General features: G+C 40.9%; 1 protein-coding gene across 1 annotated transcript; it reads left to right on the top strand.

The window, feature by feature from the left end:
• Positions 1 to 978: 978 nt before the first annotated feature.
• LOC145994283 (protein takeout-like) lies at positions 979 to 17468 on the top strand. Its single transcript, XM_083130388.1, has 6 exons — positions 979 to 1112; positions 3596 to 3691; positions 7471 to 7618; positions 9196 to 9329; positions 14104 to 14253; positions 17115 to 17468. The coding sequence occupies exons 1-6, from the start codon at positions 1037 to 1039 to the stop codon at positions 17279 to 17281; spliced, it is 771 nt and encodes a 256-aa protein (XP_082986514.1). The 5' UTR covers positions 979 to 1036; the 3' UTR covers positions 17282 to 17468.
• Positions 17469 to 23472: the final 6004 nt, after the last annotated feature.

Here is a 23472-nt window from a genome sequence, read left to right as displayed (position 1 = left end):
ATTAGTTAGTGGGGAATGCTATGTATAGGAGGGACAACCATTCTGGTACCCAGAACTATTTTAGGATTGGGGGGGGGGAAATATGATGGGGTGAGGGTTTAAATTAGGGTGACATTAAGTGGATCTCGGTGAATGATGGCTTGGAAGTGTCTGCACGGGCGCAAGTTCCCTGTCTGGTTTCCAGATCACGTTTAATTGTTCCCATAAGACATTGAGCAGAGCAGGCAATCTAAAAAGATGGACGAGCAATTTGAAGAACGTTGCAGGAGAATTACTGCTGTTATTAACAATTGAGAAAGAAATATATGGACTAGAAATTATGCTCGAAAGAAAATATGATTAATCAATACGTACTGTAGAATCTTCTTAATGAACTCGCATATGCATATTTTTCAATATGATTCGCAGGATTCATTCATAAAATACAATCTGTCCCAAAATATGTATCAAACATTTAATACCACTTGTAACCTACCACATGTCGTTACAAGGTGTTTGAGATCGAATCTTTTGACATTTGTTTTTGTTTCAATTCAAGTCGCGGATTCCCTCTCTGACGTACTCACTGTTGTCAGTAGAGTTAAACTTGGAAATAAACCGCCCATTTGAAGATATTTATCTTGGTGATGTGACTGCGCAAGACAGAAATAATAATTAAAGAGAAAAAAATGTCCAATCATACTTGGCAAGAAGTGCTGATGCATTAGATATCTTGCTACTAGCCACGGAGGAATAGTTGTATTCAAGGTCAGGATTTAGCAAAAGATGATTACTAATTGTCTATTCAAGTGTGAAAAAAAGAGAGAGAAAAACTTACGTAACTAAACGAGCATTACGTTTAAAATCCAGTACTGCAACAATATACTTTCTTGTATTAAAAAAAGGGTTCAAGGGCATGTGTAGGCTATGCCTTAAAAAGGTTTGGCAAATGCAAATAGTCTTCATAACTTGTTTCAGTGTTGTTGGATGATTCCTCATCACTAACATTGTCTCATCGAACCGTTCTCAAGGGAGGTAACTTCAATCAACGGCGATAATGGAAAGCTATAGACGATTACTTGCTGTAACAATATTGTTAAGCTTACTATCACAATGCACATCGATGGAATTCTGTGAGTATTGCATTTTAGTTACTTAAGTAACAGATGGCTGGCGTATCCTTTTGACATGAAAACACACAATTGAGGGAGACCCTCATCCTGGAATCTGGCGCGTGGAGATAGGGATGGAGGAAGGAAAAGAGGAGAACATGAAAAGGAGGGGCTGAGGTAGAGTGGAGAGGGTCTTAGAGAGGGAGAATGTGGTGTGCAAGAGAAGAGCAGAAAGGCGAGACAGAGAATGACAGGGGGATGATAGAGGGTGAGTAAGAACGAGAGAGATTAAAGATAAGGGAGGGGGTGAGGGGGAGAGAGGGTGCAAGAAGAGAAATGAGTGGATATGGGGAGAGGAGAGGTTAGAGATAGATAGTGAGGACATGGATAGAGGGTGAGAGAGAGGACACAGAGAATAGGATAGGAAATAGAGAGAGGAGATAGAGAGGGTAAGAAGGAATGAAAGAAGGATAGTGAGGGAGATATAGAGTATAAAGGAGGGGATATTGATACAGAAGGGGAGAAAATGAGACAGGGAGATTTGGAAATTGAGAGAAAGTAGAAATCCAGGTAGAGATGGGGGAGGTGGAGGGTGTGAGTACAAAGGGAGGAGTGAGTGAGAAGTGAAATCGAGAGTGTAACATGGAGATATAGACGGCTGAGAAGATATGGGGAGGAGGGATATGAATCGAAGGAAGGAGAGAGGGTGTAGAAGAGCTATTGAGAGAATGAGATATTGAAGAGGGGGTGGGAAGAAGGAAGCTTAGGGAACAAAAGCTCATATATATATATATATATAATGTGTGTTTTGTGTATCAGAGAATCTCTTGTGCTACAATGTGTCAGTAAAACCTTTGAAATACGAAATAATATCCAAAATTATTGGGACTTGTGCATGGACGTCCGCAGGATTTTTTCTAGGGAGGAGCAAGGAAGGTATTTTTTTTCCATGGGGTTCAAACAAGGCACATTTTCCCCCAAAATAGTGTTGTTCCCTAAAAAAAAAACTTTGCTTAAATTTGAATTTATGGTGTTCATGCAATAATTAACACATATTATTGTGGCTAAAATGAAATTATATGTGTGAAATACATAATTTTTGGTTGACTTTCATTTTCCAGGAGGGGGCCACGGCCGCCCCTTGCCTCCCCTTCCGGACGCCCATGGATTTGTGACATGCTATCACGTAGTCAAAAACTTCCCTTGGGCCAATTGGTCACCATCACCCTCGAAGTAGTTCTTCCACGCGTACACACTGATCTAAGTGTCTGCCATTTTTTTTACATGCATCCTGGAAGTAGTGTCCTGTGAGACTGTTCAACATTGTGTTTTATCATATCAATTGTGCCAAACTGACGGCCATTCGAGTTGATCTTCACTCTGGCGAACAGAAAGAAAGCCACGGATGCCAAGTCAGGCGAATTGTGTGGGGGTGGAATTAATATCATTCTATTTTTAGTAAAAAAAAAAAGCCTCTGGTGAACAAGGAAGTACGCAAAAGCCAACGTTTGCACATTTTGATGCCGCGGGCACAAAACGTCACAATGGAATTGGCTGTTTGGGGGGGGGGGACGAATTCTTCGTACACAATCCCCTTAATTTCGTCCTTTACCCTTCTCGCTTTTCTTTCGCCTTGGGGAGATGGACTTTTCCATTGGGACGGTTGTTGCTTCGTCTCAAGGTCGTAACCGTAATCCCAGGTGTTATCACCAGTGACAACCTTGGACAAAAAGGTTGCATGGTCAGAGGCAACTTGACGAAGCTCCTTGCAGACAAAATACGCTGCTGCTTCTGATCAGCTGTCAGGATCCTCGGTACAAATTTTGGCGCTGACACGACGCATGCCCAATTCAACGGTCAGAATCCGTTGGCATGTCCCATAACCAGCTCCCATCTCATCAGTAAGGTGATGAATGCTTCAAAGTCAAACCTCACCAACGAGGTTTGAACTGTGAAAACATCGTCGGACGTCAGATAAGCGTCCTTGAGTGTTAGTTTTCCTCAACGAATATACGATTGGTCCTGAACCAAGCATGCTATCAACCACCTGTATACGGCTCACGATTTCTTCCCTGAACTCATATGTAATCATTTTCAATGTCTCCGTCGCACTTTTCCTGAAATTTGCATAAAATTTGATGCACACTAGGTGTTTTCTCGGATCCATGGCTAAATCACCTCACACACCACAAGCACAACTCCAGCTAAAAGGACGTAAACAGTCAGCGCGTTCACCCACTTACGTGAAATGTTGTGCACTGATTCACAAGATATGATAGTACTTGCATCTACCGTTGCATCGCGCTACTACAATAGCTGTCCAGTTGGCAGCACCAGTCCGGAGAATTCTGGATACCACCTCGTTAAGCGTACGATTTACGAAGAGACTGGAAATCGAGATAAATTGCAATAAAATTAAATCTTTTTGGGTAGAAAATATAATGGTACTGGTTTGAAAATGCATGTGGTTTCTGCCTGTAATCTTTTTTTCTTTACACCTGAAGCCGATATCTTCCACGTCTGTAAAGCCAACGATCCAGATCTGAACGACTGCGCTCGGGACTCACTCCAGCACTTTCTCCAGGTCATCTCCAAGGAAGGTGAGTTAAAGCAGCGAGGGACGGAAAAAAATCCTCAAAATGGGCAAGTTTTTTCAGTTTTTAAAATTGAATCTGTTCCTTACATGGGAGTCGGTCGAACCGGTCCATAGACTGCCTTGTTTCTCTGAGGTGGGTGACTATTGTTTTGTGTTATAATAATATTATTGTATCTGACGTTGTTTATATCAATATCCGAACGTGACTGTTGTCTCACCCTGTACATTCCATTCTTTCTCCTGTAAATTCTATATACTCTCTCTCTCTCTCTCTCTCTCTCTCTCTCTCTCTCTCTCTCTCTCTCTCTCTCTCTCTCTCTATATATATATATATATATATATATATATATATATATATATATATATATATATATATATATGGGTGTGTGTGTGGATGTCGCACCCTCATTTTCTTTTATTTTATATTGTTACTAAATATGTTTCTGAATTCATGCACTTCCCTGAATTAAATCTTTTCAGTAATAAATTATTCGCATACTTCTTTCACCATATAAGGCATGAAACCAATATTTGCCACGTGTCGCTTGCATCTCGCTCGAACTGCGTCGTTTTGTCAACAGTGTGCATCATGTAGTCTCGTCCTGTTCATCGTGCATGCGCAGTGAATGCTTTCTTCTCGACTGGGACGGCGGTTGTCGCTAAGGTACGAAAGCTGCCCCAGGAAGCTTTCAGATCGAAGCGACGTGCGAAAAGGGCGATTCACATCAAAGTGATAAGTAACAAACGACATAGACCCTTTCAGTCTATAAGAAAGCATGCACCGCGTTAAAAAGACCGAGGTTACACGATGCACATCGTTGAGAAAACTGTCCTGTTCGAGGGACATGCAAGCAACAAGCGATCCGTGTCACTTGGCGCTTCGGTCTGAAAGCTCTCGTAGGGAGCTGTGGTATGAAATGACATCCAAATATGCACGTCTGATTACGTTGTAATGATGCGATCATTACTGGATCCTTTTTATGTTATAAATTGTGTATGGCTATGTATTCCTGTACTTTTGGGTTCTTGGCCGTTGGGGGAGCGGTAAGTTTCCAGTGACGGTTTAGGTCATTAGCGGGGCCTATAAATAGGAAGGGCAGAGGAGCAGTCGGCCTCAGATGTTTGGCGGAGTACAGCAATGTAAGAGGTATCTTTTTCTCTGAGGGGAGCGGCTGGGCGAGCTTTCTTTCCTTACTATGTGAACCGACGGCGGGGATGTTAACTTTCTTTCTTTTAATACACACACTTGCTCTTTTCATATTATTCCAATAGTTTATTTCATGTGGGAAACCGGGTACACAACACACATACCTTCAGCCACCTTTTTTGGTACTGAGGGTTATATTTTTTTTTACTCGTGGAGCCAGTGGCTACGCGAGTCTACACACTCTCTTCGGGAAGGGGGGACAGGGTACACCGGAATGTAATTTTGTGAATAACGGCCAAGAATTAACTTCTGTAAATATATTATGAATAAACCTATATATATCTAAAAGGAAATGGGCGTTAAGTTGTAATTTGAAGAGGTACGTGTCTATTGCCTAAACTAGCATCCACAGAACTTCAGGTACTGCAAGTTTTGAACCTCGGGACAAGGATTCAAAAATGTATGGTAGTGTATATTGTGTATGTTGCTGAGAATCAGCTTAAAAGCACAAAATATACCGATACAACGTGTAATGTGTAAAGATAGTTTGTACAATACAAGTTATTGTTCAGAGATAATCGGAGTGCATTTTCAATGGATAATTTGAAAATATGCTTTGATGTTCATTGTAATCAACAGTAACTAACGTGCTGCTGTTACTGGCGAGAGTAGGCTATCTACGAGGGTTACAGCAAAGGTCATGCCAACTACAGGGTGAATATAACGTTTCGATCCATTTTTGTGAAAACTGCTGATTTCTTCTTCTTGTACATGATGTGAAAGATCCTGAATACTGAAGAGAGAATAGGTGTGGTACGTGAACGTTTGCGGGGATTAAGCTTCAAAGAGGTCCAGGCAAAGTTCGAAAGGAAATTCCACAATACTGTTCCAACCAGGGCTAATATCAGGCTACTGATTCAAAACTTCAAGCGAGCATGTAATGTGCACAATGCTAAACTTCCGGTAAGGCCAAGCGTAGCAGCCGAAACCATGCAGCGGGTAGAAAGTATTTTTTTATACCATCACCAGAAACTCAAATGCAACAAGAAGGTTAAGATTAAGCCGGGAACTTTTGTTACCACAACCGACTGTGTGGAAGATACTCCTTTACACCCTAAAAAAAACAGTCATGCCATCTTCAGGTGGTGCACAAGTTACAAAGGGTGGACTGTACTAGTCGCGAAACAATGTGTGCAGAGCTGTTACAGGCAGTGGAGCAGGAAGATATGTTGTTTATTGATGAAGCCACATTCCGCATGGGTGGAACTATCAACCGACACAATTGCAGTGTGTTGGCCAATGAACAGCCATATTAGGTCCTCCAATGGGAACTAAACATCCACAAAGTCAATGTGTAGTTGGGGATCGTAAAGTCCAAGGTATACAGCCCGTTTTTCTTCGCAGGACACACGGTGACGGACAATGCGTATCTCGATGTGCTGCAATTGTTTCTTCAATCACAATTGGAGCAGGGTGGCATCTTAAAAACCGTGGTTTTCCAACAGGATGGAGCCCCACCTCACTTCGCAAAGACTGTTACTGTGTACTTGGATGCTACGTTTCCACGTGAGTTGATTGGTAGGGGATCACAATGCATATGGGCACCACAATCTCCCGATCTCACACCTCTTTGACTTGTTTGCATGGGGCTATATCAAGTCACAGGTGTACAGGGTGAAGATCACCTGTCATCAACATCTACGTCAACGTATTCAGCACACTGTGCTCAACATGACACCGACAATGGTCCCTAAAGTATTTGGTGAAACTGTGCGTTGTTAGGATTCATGCAGGGTGCTCATGTGGAAGTACGTTGAGGTAACACTTCCATGGATTTTCTCCTGTAACATATCCGATTTTTTCTTTTAAAAGGTTTAACATGTGCTACCATGTTCTTGGGAGTTCATTCAAACATTTGTTCTAATCTCGAGCCACTTTTTCTAATAAATGGATCGAGACTTTATATTGACCCTGTATTTTTCAAAGATAATGCGGGCCAGGCAAGGTATTGTAAAATATACAATTGGAAGGTCACGATATATGTTTACGTTTAATGTACGAATTTTGAACAGCCTAGAGATCTGTACCAGGATAGAGAAAAATACTAAATACGCGCAGTCACAGGTCGTCCTGAACGTTACATGTCGGCAGTTGCTTCTCTTCCACGCCCAAATGCTGCTGCCCACCTTGCAACAGTTCGGTATGGTAGAGCATCATTTCCAAAAGCTTCCACAAGCTCAGTGCGACATTCTCTCGCCTTCTTCCATGTTCACATAACGCTGTTCACGCCGTGTCATATTCATCCTGCACCACTTCCCTTGGCAGTGGCTTCACAATACATTGCATGTGACGTATAATTCAAAATTTTTTACGTGACCCGCATTATCGTGGGAGAAAATGGGTGCCATGACTTTTGCTGTAACCCTCGTATTTGATTGACAGAATTTAATGATTTTTTTTTACTTTAGTGACATGTTACCTCAGTTTCTTAGCACCAAAAAGTCCGCTCCTTACTTATCACCGTTCATCCTCATCTTAGCAATTAGCCAAAAGTGGCGGAAACGCAAAATAAAGAAAGAATGAAATCAATCAATCAATCAACGTGAGACATAATCCACTGTACTTCTTCTTCACAGAGATGTCCGAATTCAAGCTCCCTCATCTGGACCCCCTACGGATTTCGGAATTGAGTGTTGGTCAAGGAAATAGTCAAATCGGGTTTGTGCTCAAACTCACCAACGCCGAGCAGTGGGGCTTCGACAAGATTGACGTCATCTCCGCACGGTGAGTTACAAAACGTCAATACTTAAAAGTCCTCGTGCTACTTTGTGACCGAGATCAATGGTGGTAACTGATGTTCGGAAAGTTACTTTTTAAAAGTAACTAACTTAAAGTTAATGTGTGCAGTTACTTCGGTCAGAAGTATGTCAGTTCCAGGTACTCATTTCAAAAGGTAACTTACTTGCCGTTTCTCTTAGATCTGTAGCCTAACCAAGTGCCTTTGGTGCAAGAGCTCCTGCACCATGTGAGTATTTCTTTAGTTTTAGCACCTAAGCACCTATTTTAGAAGTTTGGGCTCAATCTTAGGAGTTTAGTAGTTTGAGAATTATTAGTCCCACATTTAGAAGTGTTTGGGTAAAGTTTAGGATTGATTGATTAATTGATTGAATTACTTTATTTTACTTCGCTTCTTGTGCCACTTTTGGCTAATTTGCGAAGATGAGGATGAGTGATGATATGATGAAATTGATGAATGGGCACTCACAAACATCCATGCCCATCAAGTTTAGGAGTGTTAGGCTTAAGCTTTGAGAATTCTAGTCGCTGCTTTGGGGTGTTTGAGGCTCAAGCAGTGTGATATTTAAGAAATTTCCAGTGGGGGGGGATTCTACTGACTGTCTAGAGACAGCATGAACTAATGCTTTTAAAAGTAACCAAATTGCTAATAATTTGTTGTTTCCTCCACAAATATCATTTCCCACCACGGATAAAATTTATCAAGCTGAGAGGGGAGCACAAGTATCCAGAGGGCGGAATTCCCTCTCACCCCCCCTACAACCCCCCTGCGCTTAAATTTTGGGGAGTTTTAGTCGCAGCTCTGGGGTGTTTTAGTAGCAACTTTGGGGTGTTTCAGTTACGATAGGGAAGTTTTAGCCTCAAGTTTGGGAAGTTTTTTCGGAACCTTGGAGTGTTCTAGGCTTAAGTTTGGTTTGAATTTCTGTTTTAAGTCCACTTTATGCACAGTAAGGCTAATTTTGACTGGACACACAGTTTAAAGTGGGATTTGATCCACTATGTGCCACCATCGGGTATCGAACCCGGGACCCCTTCATTACAAGGCGAGGACGGCTTAAATTTGGGAGGTTTTAGTTACGATAGGGAAGTTTTAGCCTCAAGTTTGGGAAGGCCTTGTCGGAACCTTGGAGTGATTTAGGCTTAAGTTTGGGGCGTTTTTAGTCGTACGTTTGGGGCGTTTTTAGTCGCAAGTTTGGGACGTTTTTAGTCGCACGTTTGGGGCGTTTCAGTAGCAAGTTTGGGGCGTTTCAGTCGCAAGTTTGGGGCGTTTTAGTCGCAAGTTTGGGGCGTTTTTAGTCGTAAGTTTGGGGCGTTTTTAGTCGTAAGTTTGGGGCGTTTTTAGTCGCAAGTTTGGGGCGTTTTAGGCTTCAACATGGAGAGTTTTAGCCGCAAGTTTGTAGAATTTTAGGTGCCTATTTGAAGAGTTTTTATGAATACATTTGATGAGTTTTAGGCATATTCTAGAAGCTTAAATGTATCAATCAAACTACCTAGATGTATTTGAAACATACGAGTGTGTGCAATTTATTTCTTCCTTCGATTCAATCGTACTTCATGCCTTTCAGAGTGTGGCCCAAGAGCTATCGAATGGAATTCGATCTCTTTGTGCCTGAGTACCACCACAAGAGCCAGTATGAAATCGAGAGAACCTTCCTGTTTCTTCCAGTATTCGGTAGCGGTCCAGTGAACGCCACTGTATGTAAGTATTGTCTGTGCTCCGTCTTTAACTTACTTGGCGGGAAGAAGACAGTGACGTGTTCGCGTACAGTCACGAACACTTATGATCACATTGGGATCCAATGCAATTCCTACAACCCAGAAGTTCCGTCCCTGTTCCATCTTAGGTGGTTAATTTAAGATGGAGGACTCTAAAATTAATATTTTTCTTGTTGCTGCATTATAAGAATTGACCTGATACAGTAACATCTTTTTTATTATGCCAGATCCGGGCCGATATCGATGTATCAGTATCGAGAAGTATCGGTTGGAATTTATTTACCGATACCGGCCGATACCTTTTCCGGTACTTAGGTGTTTCTTGAGGCCCGCAAAAAATTCCAGCGACACTTTCGTGGAGTGTAATTATGCAAAATTTGATTTATTTTGCACCAGTGTTGTGGGGAAAAATGGATTTTGTCAGGTATTTTTAATATTCTTATGTAATTCTTGAATATTTTAAAGTAAAACTTTGCAGTGAAACACATTAATCAATATTTTCTGCAGTGAAATACATTAATCAATATTTTCTGCAGTGAAATACATAATCAATATTTTCTGCATTGAAATACATTAATCAATATTTTCTGCAGTGGAACACATAATCAATATTTTCTGCAGTGAAATACATAATCAATATTTTCTGCAGTGAAATACATAATCAATATTTTCTGCAGTGAAATACATTAATCAGTCTTTTCTGCAGTGAAATACATTAATCAGTCTTTTCTGCAGTGGAATACATTAATCAATCTTTTCTGCAGTGAAATACATTAATCAGTCTTTTCTGCAGTGAAATACATTAATCAAACTTTTCTGCAGTGAAATGCATTAATCAATCTTTTCTGCAGTGAAGTACATTAATCAAACTTTTCTGCAGTGGAATACATTAATCAGTCTTTTCTGCAGTGAAATACATTAATCAGTCTTTTCCGCAGTGAAATACATTAATCAATCTTTTCCGCAGTGAAATACATTAATCAATCTTTTCTGCAGTGAAATACATTAATCAATCTTTTCCGCAGTGAAATACATTAATCAATCTTTTCTGCAGTGAAATACATTAATCAGTCTTTTCCGCAGTGAAATACATTAATCAATCTTTTCCGCAGTGAAATACATTAATCAATCTTTTCTGCAGTGAAATACATTAATCAATCTTTTCTGCAGTGAAATTCATTAATCAATCTTTTCCGCAGTGAAATACATTAATCTATATTTTCTGCAGCGAAATACATTAATCAATCTTTTCCGCAGTGAAATACATTAATCAATCTTTTCTGCAGTGAAATACATTAATCAATCTTTTCTGCAGTGAAATGCATTAATCAATCTTTTCCGCAGTGAAATACATTAATCAATCTTTTCCGCAGTGAAATACATTAATCAATCTTCTCTGCAGTGAAATACATTAAGCAGTCTTTTCCGCAGTGAAGTACATTAATCAATCTTTTCTGCAGTGAAGTACATTAATCAATCTTTTCTGCAGTGAAGTACATTAATCAATCTTTTCTGCAGTGAAGTACATTAATCAATCTTTTCTGCAGTGAAATACATTAATCAATATTTTGAACAATATTTTCAGTTGTCAATATTTCTAGCTTCGATATCTGTGGGAATCGATAAGGATATCGGCTCAGCCTTAATGTATGGTACAGCACATCGCGCTACGACACCAGGGGTCCCGGGTTCGAATCCCGGCCTGGGCATGGACAGTGTTTCTTTCAGAAAATTTGCTCCGGGTGGGGGGGGGGGGCATTCCAGAGAGCCGGGAGGGCGTTGTGAATCGCATCTGCGAAATACAACATATGTGCTTTTAACATTGAGAATTACCAGTGGTGGTTCGTCAATGAACTTGACGCTGAGAGTTACAGATGTGAAATGACGTACAGTAACAAAAATTAAGTAGGATGCGGTGACCTAAGTATACTTAGTAATTCAATGTGGAAAGACAGAGATTTCTCTTCTTATTTGTCTGTTTCTTTTTAATAGTCTGTTGCCTAACAGTTACAAATATTGTATTGTCAATTAGCATTACAATAGTAAATTATCACCTACTTTTACATTTAATCATCCAGAATAAATTCCACAATGGTGCACCAGGAAAAATATCAAAATTATTAAACTCAATAGAACAATCATGTAAAGCTTAAGATGGCATGAAGAATTTACAGCAATCTTATCCTGCAAGCTTACTTCGTGGCATATAAATCTACTGTTTTCTCCAGAAAATCATCAGTTGGAATCTTAGGTCCCTCAATGCTTATTATCATGCAATGTATTAAAGTTGCTGGTAGCATTCTACTTCTTGTCCAAGTTAGTATCCTAGTCATAGCACTAAAAAACCTTTCTACGCCGGCTGTCGTTACGGGAATTGTTAGAATGACTTCACAGAGTTTTTCAACTCGTAATATTCCACGTCAGCTTATAAGATTTTCAACAATGGATTGTCAGCTTATTCCATTATCACGCATCGACTTGACAAAAAAATTGTAATACTTGAGGACAGCAAGAACGCCTTGCACCTTAAGCATGGGAAAATGAGCACAAAACCTTTTGACTTCGGTGTCTTGCAAGTCTACTACTGACTGAAAGGTTTCAAATTGACTTGCGAATCTCTCATGGTATCAACAGATTGATCGTTGAACCTGTTTTCCATTTCTTCAATTACACTTTCCGCGCATTCCTTCATCCCACAGAAAGTTTTCCTAGCATTTTCATCAGCAACCAGGTGCGGTTCAGATCCGATATTCTTCAGTTCGATCCGAATGCTTTTTTGCAGATCACTGTTGATGTTTTCACACTGATTTGCAATATCCTGGAAATGCAATTTGGTTGAAGTAATTAGAAGGATGACTTTAGCCAGACTCAAATGCTTCTTTTCCAAAGCGTTGCTGAGGATAGAAAGTGCACTGAGGATTTTATTCATCACATTGCAAGTAATAATGAAACTTTCATTCGAGGTGGAAGAGAGGAGATAAGGCTAGTGCGGTTGCCAGTTTTATTCTGCTTCTTCTGTAAGATTGGACAAGTGTGGGCGTTGTTATTTACAGAGGGAAATATAAAGGCAAAAATATTCGCCACACAAAGTAATGCGGTCCGATGCGAGGGAAACAACGGTAGCAGAAAAGTTTTATATTTTGGTTTTGTTATACAATTTTGTCCGGGGGGGGGGGCGGTAGATTACCTCCGGGGGTACGAAAAGTGCCTGAAAGAAACACTGGGCATGGAAGTTTGCGAGCGTTTATTCATCAATTTCATCATATCACTCATCCCACATCTTCGCAAATTAGCCAAAGGTGGCACAAAAGGCGAAGGAAAACAAAGCAAATCAATCAATTAATATATGGTAGCAGGTGTTTCATAAAAAAACTGAGGGGTTACAAAAATTTATTGCAAGTAAAACTATTGAACTTACGTTAATAAAACTAGTCCAGAACGGACGAGGAACGCAAACATTTTGTGCGTGTATATCTAAGTAATGTCCGAAAATTCTCGCACCATAGGCCGAATCACAGTATCTGTTGAATATACCCTCCGCTGAGTGGCACACAGGTCTGTAGGGAATCACAGGGTGGACGTGGCTACAAGACATTCGTTCTCTTTCCTCGTGATCTCCAATCTTCTCGCTGTACACCCAAGGTATCAGGTATCCATGGAATGAAAAGTTCTATGGGTTCAAGTAAGGCGAGCATGGAGGCCCCTTTTCAATGGAACCTCGCCGACCAATCTCAGTATTCAGAAAACATGGTACCCAGCAAGTCTCGCGCAAAGAAAAGACAATCAATATATTAATTTTGATCCAAATGTAGGCATGGAGCGCTCGATGGCCTCCGCAAGTGCTACTTCTCTAGTCTTACGGCGAGCGCCCTACATGCTGGCAACGGAAGTGGGGAGCGGGGAACACGTAGCACACCAACCAGACAACAGCGGTGGCGCCCAGAGTTACGACGTCGCGAGAGGATGTGCTGCGCGCACCTCGTTCTACAGTCTGCTGCGTTTCTTATCGCGATGGATTGGTCGCTTCCCCACTCCCCACTTCCCTTGCCAGCATGCGCTCTCCGTAAGACTGAACAAGAGCTGTAGCAAGTTGCTGAAGCTTGACTAAAATACATCTTAAATGCAAACATTTACTCATCAATTACATCTACAATTATTTCTTTTACAATCTTCATTTTTTACACAATGCCATGTTATTTGTTTCTCATAAATAAAGGTAAAGTGTGCATAATAGTTCTCTGAATGTTAGTAATAATGTTCTATATTAGCATGCAATGTTAATTCGACATTATCCATTGTCTAGTGCTTTAAAAGTATACTTATTCTAACACTATGTTTCGAGACGTAGTGATAGAATAAGCACTACACAACGGATAATGTCCAATTTACATTGCATGCTAATGCAAAACTGTGCATATCTAGTTCAACGGCAATGGAACCAATAAAAAAATATATAGTCTCATATTTGTAGATATATTCGTTAATTTCAGGTTTGCTAAAAGCTTCCAAGATCATCACTGTAATGGGAAGTAATTAAATTAAACATCATATTTGATAAGAAAACTATCCAATTAGTAACGTTCCCAAACATAAAAATATCAAAAGCTATTTGTGTGCCAAGGAACTAGCAAGGTAGCAATTTTCCTTCGTTCTTATTTTCATTTTCCGTCGTACGTCTGCAGAATTTTTCTGTGTCCTTTCGTACAATCTGATTACGACCAATCCAAACTTTGTAATTTCTAAAAACACTATTCCAGATAACTCGAATATGAAATGGATTCTCCAGGGGAGCCCAAAGCATGTAAACAACGAGACTTATATACATCTCAACAAATTCCAAATCAAATGGAAGGCTGGAAGCCTCCGCTTCCATTTTGGAAATCTGTACAACGGAGAGAGATTCTTAGGTACGTTGAATTTTTTTTTGTGTTATTCTTAATGACTAACCTTGCACGGACGTCGACAGAAATTTTTGGCGATGTAAAATTAAATAGAAGTTAATGATATGTAATATACCGGGTGTATCAGAATAGAGTAAACAAGTTCTCAGGTTTATTATTAAAAAAATGATCTGAAACACACAATTATTGTTAAAAAATAATCTGAAACACAACAGTGAGGTTTGTTGCATAACAATGAGAAAATTTTAAAGTTGTGTTTCCATGCGCAAAACATTTTAAAACACGTTCATTGTGGCGCTGGCGTAGTGTCAAAGAAAATGGCGACTTTCAGAAAAAGCTGGCTTAACGTTCCATGAAACTGAGTCCGCAACGACTGTACAACGATGGTTCCATACTACAAGAAGCCGACGCCAACAAGAAAATCAATTTACCAGTGGCACAAATCTTTCGTGGAAACTGGTTGTTTATGTGCGAAGAGACACACATGAAAACGACCTAACTTGGAAAATGTTGATCGCGTGCCGGAAGTGTTCCAATAGACCACAATATCAACAAGGCGAGCAAATGGAGAGTTGGGTGATGTATCTATATTAATTTGTGGGTGGCGTTCTGGCTATTGATTGAAACCACTTTAAGCACTGAATCTACATCACTTTGTACGCTTGCCTCAATTAGTACTCCGGCAGTTTGTTTCTTTATACAGCATATTTGCAGAAGATACAATTCAATCTACAGGTGTATCAATATACGCTGTATAAAACACGACTTGTTACTAACTTCGTTGACCCTGTACATCACTGGGATATTCCCAATTCCAATCTGTTAACAATAAAAACTCACTACACAGTATTTTTTTGCCAACTCTTACTGTATCAGTAGCTCGATACTGGAATGCACTCTCACACATAAGAAAATCAAATTCAATATGTATCTTTAGGAGATGATTAACAAAGAAGCTGTATGGAACGATGCTACATGCTTTTTTTGTTGGTTTACATAATTAAAACACATGTTTAACAACAAAAATCACACATACACACACGCACACATATTGTTTGTTAGAGTTTTTGTTTAAAGTCCATCTTGTGCATAGATAGGCTGATCAGGACTGGATCTGCAGTTTAAACTAGGATCCGAATCACTATGTGCCTGCACGTGCTATCGAATCCAGGACACCTTGATCACGCACACACACACACACATGCACACATATACAGTGCCTTTCACTGTCGAGTCTTCCGTGAAGCGGCGGCTTACACGCCGGGCAGTGTCAAGCTGGTCAAGTTTGCATGTGTTTGTGAAGTGTCAAGGTGTTAACAAGTGTTTTAAATTGTTTTGTTTTAAGTATTACAGGTGCTTTTCTGCTGTCTAATAATGCCACGTGCAATTTTAAACAACACATTTTTATGTACGTCTCTTACGCCATTACGAATTCTTGTAGGGAAGTCAGACGGCGTTTGGCAGCAGAATTCCCAGATGTTCCTGTTCCACACAGATACAGTGTTCGGATAATTGTGATCAAATTTCTGGAAACAGGGTCAGTTCTTGATAACAGCGAAGGAGAAACGGCGTGTGCTTACCGGGGAGAAACCAGACGACGTTGGAGCATGATTGGAACACACTTTTCAAAGATCCATCCGCAAGAAACAGACATTTGAATGACGTCTGCATGGCGAGCTACTAAGTTTTCAAACCTGAATCCATACATTAGAAAAATTGAAATAAAACATCAGGAGAGTAAGAAGCAATTTCGGAAGAGGAACACACACGTGTTAGTGATAATTTCCTTTAAAAATGCCATAAATGTGTGGAAACAAGAGGACATCATTACCAACACCTCTTCTAACAAGATACGTGCTCATTTCAATTTTTAACTGTCCGTGTAATTGTACGAGCTTATTTCATTACATAGCTAGCCGTTCCATTTACGGGGATGTAGAATCCAGTTTGCCATCATCTAAAACGCGTGCTAAGTAACTAATGTAATAATAAAAATAATATATATCTTATATATATATATATACACACACACATATATATATATACATACACACACACACACACACACAGGGTGTACCAAAAGTCCCATTACCCCCCCATTTGAATTGTAGACAAACCTGCAAAATGTGTTATTTTAACAGCATGCGTATGATGAGAGGATGGTATACCATTAATTCAGACCAACGACCACTATTTACTCCAGAGGATCTGTGTGCACACCGCCATTTTCATGGCACAGTATTATTTGCCTCCAGGTGCGATGTGAAATCCTCCGTAACATAAGATGTCAGATCTGGATTTCGGGGTGGCCATTTTAAGAGAATTCCTCAATGATGTGTCCAGAGACAAACGGATTGGACGAGGATCGCCAAATTTACCAGCACCTTTCAAATGACCACCCCGAGGTCCAAATCTGACATCTTGTGATAATGCGCTATGGGGACACATCAAACAGAAAGTCGCCCATGATCGTTATCAGACAACTAAGGAACTTCAAGAAGCTGTTCACAGTGCGTTCGCTTTCTTCACGCCAGCCAAGTTACGGAGGATTTCACATCGCACCTGGAGGCGAATAACACTGTGCCATGAAAATGGCGGTGTGCACACAGATCCTCTGGAGTAAATCGTGGTCATTTGTCTGAATTAATGGTATACCATCCTCTCATCATTCGCATGGTGCTAAAATAACATTTTGCAGGTTTGTCTACAATTCAAAGAGGGGGTAATGGGACAGGTATATACTCCCCTGTATATATATATATATATACATTACTTGTTAAGACCTGATAATGATAGTAGATAGTCGAGGTAAATGTTTACTTATCAGTGACTGATGACTAAGACCCCATTCTTTATTCTTTTTGTAGGTTTCCTGACCGAGGAATCGACCAATAAGTTCCTGAACGACAACAACAGGGCAGTTCTGGACCTGGCGTTGCCCTCGGGGGCGGAGTCCATGGCCGAAGTGTTCCGTCTCGTGGCAAACAAGTTCTTCAGTGCAGTCCCTTACAGGAAGCTGTTCCCGGGACTTTGAAATGCTAAACGCAGTGGCGCGTCCAGGATTTTCGAAAGGGAGGGGGTGGGGGTTCGTATACATTTTTGTAGTCAGCCCTCATTTTGTCATCTTTTCCTGCTATTGACGTTCTTTTTTCTTTTCTAGTTATACTGAGCCAAAGAGGGTTATGACCCCTATCAACCCCCCCTTTGAGCACGCCACTGGCTAAACGACTCCCTTTACAAATTCATTATGTATCATCTTTCGTTGTATTAATCAAATAAATATCCATATTTTATATTGCATATTTTACGTCTGTTTTCTGCTACTTTTATGGTATTTATATGCATTACAGCATACCATGAAGGCGGGCAGGGTGGAAGTAGGAAAGGGGGAAAAATGGAGAGAGGGATGAAGTTATTGTATGGAAACAATGATATCGGTACCTATACTATGTCTCGAGAATATCTGAAGCAAAGCAGCGCGTAACGGTAGAGAAGGGAAGAGAGTTAGTGTTGGAGATTTATCTATAAAACTAACCACATTTATTCTTTCTTTGTCTATTTTTATGTTTGCATATAGCTTCAATTGTTTATTTGTATATATCAAATGCCATAAGAAACCTGCACTCCCATTGGCTAATTCATTCTGAGCGCGGTGTCTTGTTACTGCCATATCTTTGCACTCTACAGTTTCAGTGTGCGCGGAGAAGCCACTCGGGCAACAACTGGAAACCGTTGCGGACAGTTACGGATATCGCAAGCCTAACGTGGCTATGTTCTTAGAGTGCGCGTCAAATCTCCTGCATATGGCCTTGAATAACTGAACAGAACCAGCGAATCACAGACGTGCGGCGTTGCCTAGTTCAGAACCTGTTTCACCTCGCTACTAAATCGTGTACCTGGCGCTCGGATATAAATAGATTATTTCAAGTGTCAGTAGTTCAACAGATGGAAAGATAATGAATTTGCGAGTATGTACGAAAAACAAGCGTGATTGTAGCTTATACCGTTCCCTCTGTAGAAGCAATGTTATTATAAACGTATTTGCATAGTATCCTTTTTGCTCTCCCTTCGTTCCTGTTTTTAAAATAATGTTCGAGTGAAGAATAGAGAAGTAAAATTGACTTTAATAAGTGCCAGGCTCTAACAACTCAAGAGTGTGGTGTGAATCAAGCTACCATGTCTCGGATATGTTCGGGGGTAAAACAATGTGAATCGGGGCCTGCTCCAATGTTTCAATCACCTAGAAAGCACATTAACGTACTGAAAAGAACGACAAACTTAGATGACTTTGAAAAAGACGTAGTTCGTAGAACCGTCTTTGGAGAATATTGAAACAATTAGTCTTCAAGTACAGGAAAACCAACAACGGTTGTAAATTTCTGATGGAGAGAAGTGACACTGTTACGTCAAGGGTACAATTCCTTCGTACAATGCACGAAATTCCAGTGTCTTGTGATTCGAGACCTTGACGAGACATGGGTAAAACAGAACCACACAATAAAATGTGTTGTTAATGAAGAACTTGACAATGTAATGCAAAAAAAAAAAAAAAATTGCCGCTTGTGTTAAACATGCACAACAATTACAGGAAAACGATTTTGTAAGGGAGATAGATCGGGACGAAATTTTGGACCCAATTATAATCAATTTGAAGGACGACACAGAGGGCGAAAGTAGTGCGGTCAGTGACGATGAGGACAACGACGGCAGTTGTTGGAGTGACGAGTAGCCCCTGGCAGTCCCTCTGACATAATCAAGTATGATCTTTTCTCCCATTAATTTTAATATAGCTATGTTATATTATCTAATGTTCCGTGCTCTCCGTGACAAGGCGTTTCGCTCAACCACTCTGTCTCTGTTCGGTGTGAGATTTATACATGGCCCCGCTGCAGCGCGCTGCTATTGGCTATCGCCATATGCAGGAGATTTGACGGTCACTCTAGTGGCGTGTTATCGTGACACCAGCTGCAAACTTTGTGTAAAACAGTTTTCCCTAGACAGGAGTGCAGGGAAGTGTGATTTCGTGTTGTGTGTATAAATTATAATACATAGTTATGGTTATCAGTGTGTACCTGTATCTTTCTTTACAACTCCCAAGAAGATTGCGGTGAACTTAGCCCTATAATTGACACAATCCATTCCAGAGAGGTGTAAGTAGTAACCTACAATTTTGCTTACATTTAAATCTTGCCAACTAGGATCATCAATCAAAAATGGTCCTACCGGACCGGATTCCACGTTCAGTTAGCGAGGAAAAGCAGTGCGCGCTGCTGCAAACTACTGGTACCGTAGCTACAGCCGCGTTTTTCCATCTCACGCGTTCATTGGACAAGCTCTCTCGAGTCCTGCGTGCGCAGAGGACTTCCTTTCGTTTGCTCGCTCCAGAGATTCCCGAGGGAGCGTGTAATTACGATAATATCCTAAGATGGTGAGTTGATTGAATCAAGATTGTGTATTGCGACATGAATTAAACTATTATCGGATTAAGCATTATGGATTCTCGAGTTTAGACTCCAATTAGAAATTAACCAGTAGACCTATGTAAAATACATCAAAATTTAGGTTCGTAAATCTGCGTTAATCAACGTTTTTCACTAATGAGAAAATATGAAATTTTTAAATGAAACCAGAGATACATCGCGTCAAACCAAGACGAAAGTTCCTCTTCCACTTTTCCGAGAGATGCTCAGTGTCGGAGCTAGACAGCACCGAAAGTGTGGGAAAGTACAATTCACACCTCTGTAGGACAAGTATTATGGCAGTTAGAAAGGCGGTTCCAAAGAAATCATGAAGGAATCTTATGCGCTCTACCAGAAACGCACCTTGGGAGATCTGTGGGACCTATGCGGATGGGACTCCCCATAGGAAATGGGGTTCCCCGTAGAAAGAATACGTGAAAGGGATATGTGAGGAAGCAGGTGGACGTCAATTACATGATATCCAGATACCATTCACAATTACGGAAATACGATAGATAAACCGGGATAATTTTAGCATGGTTGCTTTGCCGGAGGGGCAATGGACATAGCAACACCAACAGTAAATGCAATCAAAATGCTCGTTGGCTGACGAATGTCATTGGAAAACAGTGTTTAGCTGGTAGTTTATAAAAGATGGAAAGAGTATGATGTGTAAAGGGAGTCGACGAGGTCCTATGAAGAAACCTCCATCCCACCTTTGTGACGGAAGAAACACCCGTACAAAAGAGGGAATACGTAAGATGAAAGAAACAATACCAATGCCTACAGTAGTAAGATGAATTTTGTTTTCCGATGGTCACGGGAGTTGAACCCTCAACCTACTGAATGCAAGCCGAACACTTTACCACTTGGGCACTGTGACACAGTAGTGTTGTGGTGTGAATGCAGGATGTAGGCACGATACCTACATACGTACGTATTGTTAATCGAAACAAGGGATGGTACCGATCCCGAGACCACCTCTGTGCAGACGAGACGAGAACGAGACTACCACCCTCGAGACGTGTTCGAGACGAGACAGACCGAGACGGCCACCTAGTACACGAGACAAGACCGAGAACGAGATCACGCTATTGAGCTCGAGACGAGACCGAGACCAAGGAAAGTCTCGTCTCGTCTCGATACCATCCATAATCGAAACGTACATGACGTTATTGGAAATCACTGTACTTCATACTGTAGGTGCCTTTGAATCAGGTAAAAGGTGCAAGGCCTCATCTCCAGAAAGGTTTATCATCCACCTTTTACCTGATTCAAAGGCACCTACAGTATGTAGTACAGTGATTTAAAATGTACTAGGTGTTCTACTAGTAATAATAATTTGCGTAGTTCCTATCCTTACCGTCAGGGGGCAGCGTGACTTGCGTCAAGGCTAGAATATACACAGAGACGTAGTTCAGTAAGTGTGTGTGTTCGAGACGGAATACGTACAAGAGTATCTGTCAGTGAAGTGGTGTACTTCGCGGTTCAAATGGAACGTGTGTACACTAACGAGGAATATGCGGACATGCATTTCTTCTACGGGAAAGCAGACGGCAATGCAGTGGAGGCTGCATGCCTGTACCAGGAAGCTTTTCCTCGCCGACGGCAGCCTGATCGTCGCGTGTTCATAAGATTTCACCAATGCCTCCGAGAACACGGGAGTTTTGAATATGGAGAAAGAAGCGGTAAGCCAACACGTATCACAGAGGAAGAAGAGGAAAGCATTTTACAACGCGTTGAAGAAGCACCAGGGACGTCACCTAGGAGGATCGAGGCACAGGAGCAGTGTGTAGCGCATTTTACACCGCCAGTGTCTCTACCCGTACCATCTCCAACGCGTACAAGGTCTCCAAGCAACGGATTGCGAGGCCAGAGTTAGGTTTTGTGAGTGGATGCTGCATAAACTTGCACGCTTTTTAGGTGACATTTTGTTCACAGACGAAGCTGGATTCACTCGTGACGGAATTGTGAACTTTCATAATACTCACGTGTGGTGTGACGAAAATCCCCATGAAATGTTTGAGTCACGACATCAGCAACGTTTCACCTTGAATGTGTGGATGAGTGTACTAGGGTAAATCAAAAAGTAAGTTACTCCCACCGTATACAACAAACAAAACACATTAGGAAGAAAATAATTATTGTACAAAAATGTATGCACATTTAACTTTTTTTCGACATAGTCACCAAAGTATTCCAAGCACTTTTTGAATCGTATGACCAGTTTCTTTTATTTCTCATCGGTTAACAATCGCGGCACCCAATAAGAGCACAGTTTACGATACACCCAACTGGTGATGAATCAGTATAGACACACTATCGTAGGATATGTTCAGTTCACTTGCAATCAGGGATGTAGCTAGGTTTATCAGTTTGGGGGGTTCAAATGTCAGAAATTTCTCTATCAAATAATGAAGAAATTTAGCAACAACCAACATTATATATGTATGGATTTTTGTGAGTTATATATATGAGAGTGATGGAGGCACATAGTGGTTTTGATCCAACTTTAAACTGTAGGCCCAGTTTCGATTAGCCTTACTGTGCATAAAGTGCACTTGAAACACCAAACCAATCAATCAATCAATCAATATGAGAGTGAGATAGAATGACAGACAGACAGACAGTCGTTGTTAAATTAAAATCAACTCTCTTATACATACGCACGCCACTCACCATCGTACGCAAGATTTTTTGGCGGGGGGAGGGGGATGGTAGAATTGTAAAAGTGGGTAATGCACTATAGGAGGTTAAAATTGTACTAAGACAAAATAATAATCGTGGCTAATTTTAATAGGGGTTTGCTTCATTGAGTTGGCATTTTAAGCCCACTTTATGCACAGGAAGGTTAATCGGAACTGGACCTACAGTTTCAAGTGGGATCTGAAACCGGGAACTCTTGATTACAAGTGACGACTCTACCACTGCGCCCTTGTCGAGGCCAGTAATGGGTGTTTGCTTGATTGATTTGATTGATTTTGCTTCGCTTTTCTGCCACTTTTGGCTAATTGAGAAAATGAGGATGAGTGGTGATATGATGAAATTGATGAATGGACACTCAACAAACACCCATGCTCAAACTGGAATTCGAACCCGGGACCCCTGGTGTCGTAGCGCAATGTGCTAACCACTCCGACACGGGGGCGGCTAATGGGGGGTTTTCATCTGCCACTTTTGTTTCTTCCATATTTTCTGACAGACCGACACCGAAGAGTGGCATATTTATTGTATTTGTGAAACAAAGTTTCTACCGATTTCCCGTCATAAACTATTTCTGGAAGGAGTACATTCGTGATTCTATTGTGTTCAAGCTGACAAAGACAAATTTAAGGATGTACTGCCCCGCACACTTGCATTTAGGGTGTGACCAAATTGAGGAAGGATGAAAAGAAACGGACAGACAGTCGGCCAAATAAAATGCGATATATCCCATTCTTTGTGCCGTTGGCATTCAGGGCCAGAAGGTCCACTCACAACTCCTTTCCGCCCTCTTGTGTTTACAACCGCGGGAGGGTTTCTCTGACATAGAGATGAAACTAAATTAATTTTCAAGTACCAGGACATAAGCGCATACCTCCGAAAGCAGATTGACTACTTTTTGATCCATCAAGATGAAACTGCCTTCCGAGTATCTCATACTTCAGTACTACAAGGCACGTAGTGCTGTTGTTTCTTATTGCAACGAGCAGGGGTGCAAATTTATAGACGCTAAAGACTTTTAAAACGGCAGGCAAATAGCCACCCAACATGATGAAAATACACG

The sequence above is a fragment of the Lepisma saccharinum genome, chromosome 10, assembly GCF_977018435.1.
Source record: "Lepisma saccharinum chromosome 10, izLepSacc3.1, whole genome shotgun sequence".
NCBI classification, from domain to species: Eukaryota; Metazoa; Arthropoda; class Insecta; order Zygentoma; family Lepismatidae; genus Lepisma; species Lepisma saccharinum.
The sequence above is the reverse complement of the archived record's forward strand: the minus strand, read 5'-3'. Positions and strand labels throughout refer to the sequence as shown.

What these genes read in the sequence shown, in the direction of transcription:
- LOC145994283 (XM_083130388.1), top strand. Translation starts at nt 1,037, where the DNA reads ATGGAAAGCTATAGACGATTACTTGCTGTAACAATATTGTTAAGCTTA. An exon ending in ATGCACATCGATGGAATTCT is followed by an intron (nt 1,113 to 3,595) that starts GTGAGTATTGCA and finishes TTACACCTGAAG; the next exon opens with CCGATATCTTCCACGTCTGT. An exon ending in ATTGACGTCATCTCCGCACG is followed by an intron (nt 7,619 to 9,195) that starts GTGAGTTACAAA and finishes CATGCCTTTCAG; the next exon opens with AGTGTGGCCCAAGAGCTATC.